Here is a 10,320-nt window from a genome sequence, read left to right as displayed (position 1 = left end):
TCGATTGACCATGCGCTGCCTCCAGCATCCTAAATGGGGCGCTCCAAATTGATCTGGTAAATTTCTCAGGGAGGAACTCATAAAAATGTTTGAATTGAGCCCACCAGTAGAGTGATTCGATCAGGTTGGAATTTTTGGATATTTAGTGGAAGCAAGTGTCTGGGCTGACTTCAAGCCGATTAAGGTGCTCGATTTGCAAGCCGAAATCTTCAACGAGATCAGGTCGAAATCGATTCGCGAGAGATATCAGTTTGATTAATAACATAATATGGTCAGTTTTCGAGCAATCCTGAAACGATAAATCTATATCTATTTTTCGTGAGAGGTGAGACGATTTTGTGCGCGACCCACTGTGATATGGTGGGCCACAATGTAAGAAATAGAAACTTGCTGAAAAAGAGAATATCACTAAGAATAATGGAAGCTTTCCATGGAATTCTGAGGAAAGAGAGTCTAGAGTCATTCCTCCGTTAGGTACCTATTACAAGAATACTTAGCACTATTATCAGGTTTTGATGTCATGAATCACTCATTGACCTCATTCAAATGTGAAAATCTAATTATTTCTCAGGTGTTAAATCTAAAACTGTTACATGAAGTAAACGTTAGCAATCAGACGGCATGATATATTGGATATCAATGGACTTCAATTGATTGCTTCTATCATGAGTGGGCGCCGAACGATATGAGGCGGAGGAACAAAACATTTCATTAAATGGAATCAACGCTATTTTGAGAAATCGAAATTGGACAAAACATTTACTCGAGCAAATGAAAACCTATTGAGACCAACAGTTTTTCAAAGCTTTAATTTATGTTGGGTACTGACTACATTAAACACGAGATAATGATGATCAGGCGAACAAAAATGCTCTTTAAATACCTATTTCATAACTCCTGAAAGTAAGCACCATGAATCCTCCGTAAAACCGCGTGATATACAGGGTGTTAGAGATTCGCTGGAATGTACGGGGTGATTTCCATACATTCTCGCTATTAGAAGCTTTTAACCAATAAAAGATAGAGCATCAGTTAAATTAAGGCAATTTCTGAATGAGCATTGCATGGCACGCATTTGCCTTGATTTAACTGATCCTGTTTTTCTTATGGTTTAGAGGATCCCCATGTATCCCCGGGAATGTATTACAACCTGAATATAAGACTTTTGCGCATTCTCGTGCAGATAAGTAACTAGAACAGTTACTAAGCCATCGCAGGCATGTTACTATTATCAAATGCTCATTCACCATTTTGCCAAGATCGTAATCATAATGAAGCTGGAACTTGGTTCGATAGTACATTTTACATCTCGCAAACTACTAATTTCGTTATTGTACTTCAGTTGTTCACTGGATTCTAGTTCTCCATACAAACTTACATAAGTCGGTAGTTTGGCTTACCTCATCGTAAATACCCCAAGTAGCACTTTAAGTATTGTCGTTAGAAATCTTCAAGGATTTAGTGCAATTCATGAGCTTTTATCGACATTTTTGCAATTAACACACTTACTTGGCCATACGACTTACGTTTATTTACTATAATATTCGAGAAATTGCTGATATTCTTTTAAACATGATGCATAGCTTTCACAACCACAATGCAATTCATTATGAAGTGTTATGGTAATTTAGGCAAACATATCCATCTTCACTTCTAAGGATAATTTCTATGTATACCCGTATGTATTAACTTTTCCTAATCTATTGTCTATTCTAGGATATTATGCAGGAGTGTATATTTGGGAAGATGAATTCAGGACATCCAAGGTAGCTCCGCTATGGATACCTGCTGTGATTTGCGCAGCCAGGAATGGTTGAAAGTGAAAAAGTTTTGTACAAACGATAATAAATGTGAGAAAAATTAGTGGCAAGTTCGCAAAAGAAATCGAGCATCCAAGTAGAAGTAAAAAGATAATATTGGGAAACCCGGCGACACGTGTTTCTGCTTATCGGCTTCATCAGGTATGTATAAAATAGGTACGGACGCATCATGCTGCGCATGTCCGAAGATATTCACATGTGTAGGCATAGCCTGGAAAAGTTGGAAGGAAAAAGGAAAAAGGAGGAACCACAAGCAGGCATCAGTTTACACTTGTGTGGAAGCACTTAGAGTTTCCCCAAATTCGGAAAAGATTTTAGGATATCTTCAGCATCTTTGCCATGGATACTATGCCGTGGATATTGTGTTTCACCTAACCAGGAATGATGAACACATTCTTGGATGCGTAAATTTCCAACATCTTCTTTCCATTGAATCTTTCGTGGAATTGCCACTAACACATTTATGTGGGGGCTCATAAAACTCATCAACTCCTCAGAGCCTGAAAAAATACTTCTCCTGCAGAAAATCATCATTTAGAAATTTGTACATTATTTATACACTTAATCAACTAATTATCGATGGTACACAGATATTAAGGACCGTGAGGTAATTATTAATTTTTACTCATCTCTGCCAGGTTGGAACTTGAGCTATTTCTAAGGTGAACAAGATCAGAAGTTCGAACCAGAAATATATTTTTCGTGCCACTTACGGCACTTCATGGATTAGAAGTCCTAAAGTTGAACACGTAATTTTCTCTAGAAGTAGGGCGAGTTAATGAAGTTGTGTTCTACAAAGCTCTAATTAGCCTAATCTAATGATACCTAAACGATAGTGACCTGTTGTGCTTTTCTCGGTTTGTGGTATTTAATAAATTAATAAATCCTCAAATTTCACTCAGACTTTTACAGAAGATTGGCTTAATATGTCTTGACTGGGAATTCACCTAAAATTATTCAGAATGTTGCGAAAACACCATATGCTGGGTGGTTCCCACTTTACGAACCAAACTTATACGAAAATTGACAGTTCTTGATATACAGATTGTAAAACTATTTTTTTCCTGTTTTTGCTTGTAGATCTAACAGTTTTTGAAATTTTTATTTTTAAATTGAGCTACTCTCACCTTTTTCGAGATATTTCAGAAACCGCAATAGATAAATCTAGTTTCGAGGGGAATTCTTAATAATTATTGAAATGTGCAAGATTTTCAAAATTTAAAGGATTTTATAACGCTCACCCTTCCGTAGATCCCACATTCAAATTTCCACCACCCCGGATTCGTAGCTTATTCTTAGATATGTTATCTATATACAGACACATGAACCATGAAGATGGAAGATTTCAGTGTCAGCATGTTGATCTGGGACACAAGTGTTCATACCCCTTGGAAACATTTCTTAGTGTTCATAACTGTCGGCGATTTTACACCTGAAACACAATATAAATTAATGAAAGCAACGTTTCCAAAAACTAACAGTCATTCCATGTGCTAATGACCGATTTCGCGGAATCGGCTCAATGAAGTAAAATTTGCCAGATGTTGAGAGGATGTTGGGTCCTCCGTCGGATGTAGACTTTCTTGTCTCAAAGGCGTAAATTAATGTAATAATCTTGTACGTAATTCTCGGGATATCCCGAGATCTACGTAAGCCTCCCTCCCCCCAATTTAACGAAAGCTTCGTATTATAAAAGTAATTTGACCAAAGCTGCGGCTCAAATCATCGTCGCATACGAACCGCGAACAGCGTCAAAAGCTTTTCGTACGGCAAACATAACAAAGTGCATCGCCCCAAGATTTTCGCGCCTTAGTGCTTTAAGTGTTAAAATTTATTAAAACAAATAACAATGGATATAGAAGAATTTAGAAGTCGGGGAAAAGAGATGGTGGATTATATTTGTTCGTATATGAACAACTTACCAAACCAAAGGGTGACTCCCAACTTGGAGCCGGGCTATCTGAAGGAATTATTGCCGGGGGAAGCTCCTATTGATCCAGAAAGTTGGGACGACATCATGAGGGATGTTGATAAGAAAATAATGCCAGGAATCACTCATTGGCAACACCCGAGATTTCATGCCTACTTTCCAAGTGGAAATTCCTACCCTTCCATTTTGGCTGATATGCTGTCGGATGCAATTGGCTGCATTGGATTCTCCTGGGTAAGTTCCTTATTCATTAGTTCCTTTTTAAAATATTTCGAGTAGAGCTTTAATGTAAAAATATCGGCAATCAAATAGACAACATAAATGGAATTAAAAGGCTGTATATATACAGGGTGTTTGATAACTCGACACATTCCTTTAAGGGAATGATAGAACATGAGGTAAGGACAAAATTTAACCCAACTTACCTTAATACCAAAGTTGATAATAACAAAGATACAGGGTGTCAAAGTTGAAAAAATAAATCATGTTTTCTTTAATATCTTGCGATTTCTTCCAGCTAATTTTGTAAAATTAGAATTAATAATTAATAATTATAATTCTTTTTAAGAACTATAATGTTAATGGGCATAAAGAAATTCAATAAATCCTGAAATGATTTTTACATCATTAGCTTGAGGTGCGTTTTTCTCAGAAACCGTTGCTTCTAGCGACTTCAATACAGTATATCTTTTTTTTCTCATCCCAAAAAACCCCCGGATATACAATTTTACAAAATTAGCTGGAAGAAATCGCAAGATATTAAAGAAAATATGATTAATTTTTTAACTTTGACACCCTGTATCTTTATTATCGACTTTGATTCTAAGATAAGTTGGGTCAAATTTAGTCCTTACCTTATGCTCTATCACTCCCTTAAAGGAATGTATCGAGTTACCAAACACCCTGTATATAGACATTCTTATTAAATTTATTCATTGGAAAATGCGTAGGATTAAAAAGCAAAAGTTGCAATAAAGTCACTGGAAACTTAACCAGTGACCTCCAGGCAAAGACGATCCTGGAAAATAAATTAAGATGTAGTAGATTAATTTGGAATCATATGGATTCTTATTACAAGTCGGTCGATTATATTAGGAGTAAGAATACAGTTGCAACGCACCTTGCGAAAACTCTTCCAAAGCTTCTTATTTGCACAGTGGGCCAAAATATCGTGAAATATATTAAAAAATCTTTAAAACTGTAAAAAATTAATACTTGAAAAAAACATTTCCAGATATTTTTGTGTTTAAGGTTTCTCTTCCCAGTTCAAAATTATAAATTTATTAGGCGGTTTTAAGCTACGTGCAGGCCATTTGTTTAAGTGTACAAATTTTTTAGTGACACAATTATTAAAAACTTTTTCGTAGACATCTTATATAAACAGCTACAGTTCAGGCTGTGAAGACATCACTTACAGGTATGCAAGGATACTTTACGATAAAAGAAAAAGTAACTACTTACGTTGTTTTTTAAAAGTGAAAAGTGCATTTTGTAAAAAATGCATTGATTTCACTAAAAGCCCATATTAAAAAAAATAAATTAAATAATAAGCGAGATATCATGTTTTTTCTAAGGCTTTGATCAAAAAGTAGCTTTGTTTGCTATTAAAAGTTTACCTTACATCCCATAAATGTCTTTCAAAAGCACAATCGGAAATTGATACTTAGACCAGTTATTGTAAATGAAATTGTCAAAGAAATATGAAAAAAGTGTTTTGATTTTCAGCATTAGAAAATATATGCGCTCAAAATTACCTAAAATTTCCGGTAGTCCAACCCTGTTGCGAAAAAGTATATTTTGCTAATCTTACTAGTTATTTATCTAACAAGTTGGGTGGAAATAACACTTTCCACAAGTTTTTGTTAAGTATCTATGCGACTTTGAGATAAGAACTCCTGAAAGGAATCATGCTGTTGAATTTAAAATCCTGCTTCTGTTAACTAACTCCCATTTATCGGTTTGAAAACCGCAGTAGAACACAAATGTATCTACCCGCAAAAATGATATTAGTTCAAATTTGGATCTAATTAATGAACACCGGAAAGTTCCGAAAGGGGGACTACGGCCTTCCAGGCCAGAAAGGGGATTCCTCGGGGGTCTCCAGGTTCGAAAGAGGGTTTCTGGATACAAAAATTCGCCCACGAAGTGTTGACCGTCCAGATCGAGAAAGGGGGCGCTGGTTGTCCAATTTCGAAAAGGGGACTACGGCCCTCTAGGTGAAAAAGGGGATCCCCCGGTAATGTTCCATGCTCCTAAGTTAAAAAGCCCTTTTTATTTATTTGAATTAGTGGAAGCGACAATGTATGAAATATTCAAAAATTACAGAACCGAACCTATTGAAATACATACATATAAGTGTTTAATTCATGGGAGCTATACCGAACGCATTAATTAATACACTGTCTGTTCAAGTACAAACAATGATCAAGATTAAAAACGAAGATTAATACCTAAGTCATGGGTTATGCAAAATAGTGGGTTCCGGAACCCGACAGGGCAAAGCATTATTATGCAACTCATAATTATTATTTCAAGTTGAATAATTTGATATCTGAAATTCATCTCATACAATATGATAGTTCGGTCAGCATATTCAAGTGCTTGTACCAAGTCCTCAGTTTAATGGGTTTAATCCTACTATTTTATTAACATTTAGTATGCAACTCGCAGATGGCCCAAGGTCGATGCAAGCAAATGAATCAGTATTTTGTATTTATTTTCGTGGAAAAAAATCATGTAAAAAATTACTTAAAAAAATTAAATAGAGTCAACACCCTAAACTTTGTTATTAGAATCTCATGTATAAGAAAGTTCCCACATCCTCCAAGTTGCGTCATCACGTAAAGAGCTCCTCACTTATGTTCTATACAAATTACACAATATTGGTTGAAACTTATATAACAAGGAGATCCCTAGGTACATCGTTTAAACACGCTATTAGCACATTAGTTTCTAGGCATACTTAAACATTAGCATGTTTTTCCCAACATACATATCTTGAAAGCTAATAGAATTTTTTCTATTGCAGGCAGCAAGTCCTGCGTGCACTGAATTGGAGACGATAGTGATGGATTGGTTCGGCAAGGCCATAGGACTTCCTAACGAATTCATAACTTCCAACAAGGGCAGTTCTGGAGGGGGTGTGATTCAAACTAGTGCCAGTGAATGTGTCCTGATCTCCATGCTAGCTGCCAGGAACCAAGCGATACAGTGTTTGAAGAAGAACCTCGGTAGCTCAGGAAGTGAAATAGAGGACAGCGTCTTTCTTCCTAAGCTAGTGGGGTACTGTTCCAAAGAGGCCCATTCCTGCGTTGAGAAAGCTGCTAAAATTTTGTTAGTTAAATTGAGAATCTTAGATCCAGATGAAAATGGATCGCTGGACAAACACGCTTTAGCGGACGCCATCAAAAAGGACAAAGAAAATGGCCTAGTTCCCTTCTTCGTGTCCACAATTCTAGGCTCCACGTCCAGCTGCTCCTTTGATAATTTGGAAGTTGTGGGGCCAATTTGCAAGGCGGAGCCCTGCATATGGCTCCACGTCGATGCAGCCTACGCCGGCAATGCCTTTATCTGTCCAGAGCTTAAGCCTTATTTAAAAGGAATTGAATATGCAGACTCGTTCAATACCAACCCAAACAAATGGCTTCTGGTGAACTTTGATTGCTCGTGTTTATGGGTCAGATGCAGGGTGAAGCTCACCTCAGCCCTAGTCGTAGACCCCCTTTACTTGCAGCACGCAAATTCGGATGAAGCCATCGATTATCGCCACTGGGGTATACCCTTAAGCCGAAGGTTCAGGTCGCTTAAACTCTGGTTCGTAATCAGGAAATATGGTTTATCAGGCCTGCAAAAATACATCAGGAATCACATAAAACTGGCAAAACACTTTGAAGCTCTAGTCAAGAGCGATAACAGATTTGAGGTGGTCAATGACGTCAGGCTGGGATTGGTTTGCTTCAGATTGTTGGCGAACGACCATGCGAACCAAGATCTTCTAGCTAACATCAATGCTTCGGGGAAGCTTCATATGATTCCATCAATGGTCAAATCAAAGTACATAATAAGGTTTTGTGTGAACGCGGAAAACGCCAACCAAGAGGACATCGAACACGCCTGGAGAATAATCACTGAGCACGCCTCAGAAATAATTCAGCCCCCGAATGCCAAGAAAGTGGAATCCACGAAACCTCCACTTAGCAGGCAAATATCCAAACGGCTTGCTTTCACAAGAAGCGTGTCCAAGGAATTATATAAGAGATCACGAAGCAGATCGAATCTTCCTGACGGTGCCACGCCTATTTTGGTTGCAGATTCCGATGAAGAAGACGTGGAAGTGAAATCTCGGGAAAATTGCGATATTGTCAACGTTTTTTCTAACAGTTTAGACGATAATGTGTTTTACGATGATTGCAAAAAAGGGTGTCAGTTTCATCCTCAAAGTCCCACAGAGATTAAATGCAGTGGAATGTAGTCGATTGCGAGAGAGATCGACTAAACTGGGGTTGGGTGAAGTTAAGGGAATAGATCTTTCTTATAATTTAGCGGTGCCTGTTAAAATGTACCGACTGACCTTTATTTTTATTGCAACTTTTATTATCTAAACAGATGCTTTGATTCCCACGTGAAGGTATTACATATGATTGTATATATCAGTATTAATAGAAATAGGCATTAGAAATAGGCATTTTGTAAATATTTATTTATTTATTTATTTCTATTTGTACTTAAATCGAATTTGTTAATATAAAACTGTTGCTGACAACCATACAAAGTTAGATGCATTTCTGATATTGGCTACTATTACTCGAATATTTCTACTATTAATAACTGCCATGAACAGGCAAACTCAATTACAATTAAACACTTTCCTATTTTTAACGATAATTCTAAAGAAGCATTAAGTGCTCTGACTCTGGGGTTCACTTAAATTAAAAGTAACACTGTAGCCTGGATGGAGATGAAAAGGCTGGTATGAAGAACGGTTAAAACTCATGCTCGCCAAATTGAATAAGTTTTGGCAATATTGTGCAATTCAACCTCGTGATGTTGAATTAAAAAACAAGTGCTTTGTCCCTTGTTTTCAGACACAATTTGAATTATATTTTAATGTTGTAGAACAGCAATTTCTAAACCATATATTACCTATCTCTTTTTCATTACAAAGGTACTTCAAGTTTTGAACGTTTTATGACTGTAATTTTTAGAACTAGTAAATTACATACCATGACCTTACAACAAAGGTTTTCGATCAGCCTCATAATTACGGATAAAGTTAAGATGTCCACCCTCGCTCATTGCCACACTTTAATACTTATAAGCAAGCCACCATGTGTCAAGATAATTATTTTATTATTCTTCGGTTATCCTTTGATTTTTTCTCTTATTTTTTAGAGGTTCTCATGTCCTACTCAGCTTAAAGCTTGCTTTACAAACACACATTGAATGTTAATACGTAATAAAGAACACAAATTATATAAGAGGTACAAATAAGTTTCCCCCATTTGATATCAAAAATTAGGAATTTATTCTAAAAGAACGGTGCATTATGTTTTATTCGAAGTATTGTCCATCGCTAGCCACTACTTTTTCCCATCTTTCTGGCAGCATTCGAATACCACGTCGGAAGAACTCTTCATATTTTGTGCCTATCCATGAATCGACCCAATCTTTGGTGTCTTCATATGATATAAAGCGCTGCTCGGATAGAGCATGTGCCATCAACTGGAATAAGTAATAGTCGGATGGGGCAAGGTCTGGTGAATATGGCGGATGGGGTAGGACTTCCCAATTAAGTGTGTCCAAATAAGTTTTGACCGGCACCGCAACATGCGGACGAGCATTATCACGTAGAAGAATAATTTTGTCGTGTCTGGAGTAATAATGGGCGCGTTTTTCCTTGAGTGCTTGGCTCAATCTCATTAATTGTGTTCGGTAGAGAATTTCAGTAATGGATGTGTTCGGTTTAAGCAACTCATAATATATGACACCAAGCTGATCCCACCAAACACACAACATGAGTTTTTTTCCATGAATATTTGGTTTGGCTGTCGATGTTGAAGCATGGCCAGGTGGTCCCCGTGATTTTTTCTTCTTTGGGTTATCGTAATGAATCCATTTTTCATCGCCAGTGACTACTCGATGCAAAAAACCCTTTTTCATGCCTGGCAAGCAGCATTTCACTCATGCAAAATTGGCGTTCAACGGCTCTTGACTTCAATTCATAAAGAATCCAATTCCCAATACTTTTAAACAATGCGAAATTGCTTGTTGAGTCACTTTTAATGTAAGTGCAAGTTCTTTTGGCGTTTGGGATGAATCTTCCTCCAATAATACTTCCAATTGCTTATCTTCGTACACTTTAGGTCTTTCACAGCGTTCTTTGTCTTCCACGTTAAATTCACCGTTTTTAAATTTATGAAACCATTCGCGACAACTTCTCTCACTTAAAGCAGCCCCATCATATGCTTCTACAAGCAATCAATGCGCCTCATCCGCAGATTTCTTCAAATTAAAGTAAATTAAAATTTCCCGCAAATGACGCTTATTCAGCGCAAAACTTGACATTATTGA

The 10,320-nt window shown here is 37.0% G+C and overlaps 1 protein-coding gene across 1 annotated transcript; it reads left to right on the top strand.

Moving 5' to 3' along the window:
* The first annotated feature begins 3,525 nt into the window (after nt 1-3,525).
* Nucleotides 3,526-8,532, top strand: LOC136418628 (aromatic-L-amino-acid decarboxylase-like). Its single transcript, XM_066404736.1, has 2 exons — nt 3,526-3,984; nt 6,779-8,532. Exons 1-2 carry the CDS (start codon nt 3,670-3,672, stop codon nt 8,219-8,221), a joined length of 1,758 nt encoding a protein of 585 aa, XP_066260833.1. The 5' UTR covers nt 3,526-3,669; the 3' UTR covers nt 8,222-8,532.
* The last annotated feature ends 1,788 nt before the right edge of the window (nt 8,533-10,320 follow it).

Source organism: Euwallacea similis, chromosome 36, assembly GCF_039881205.1.
Source record: "Euwallacea similis isolate ESF13 chromosome 36, ESF131.1, whole genome shotgun sequence".
NCBI lineage: Eukaryota > Metazoa > Arthropoda > Insecta > Coleoptera > Curculionidae > Euwallacea > Euwallacea similis.
This window is presented reverse-complemented; position numbering and strand designations above follow the sequence as displayed.

What these genes read in the sequence shown, in the direction of transcription:
- LOC136418628 (XM_066404736.1), top strand. Translation starts at nt 3,670, where the DNA reads ATGGATATAGAAGAATTTAGAAGTCGGGGAAAAGAGATGGTGGATTAT. An exon ending in GCTGCATTGGATTCTCCTGG is followed by an intron (nt 3,985 to 6,778) that starts GTAAGTTCCTTA and finishes TTTCTATTGCAG; the next exon opens with GCAGCAAGTCCTGCGTGCAC.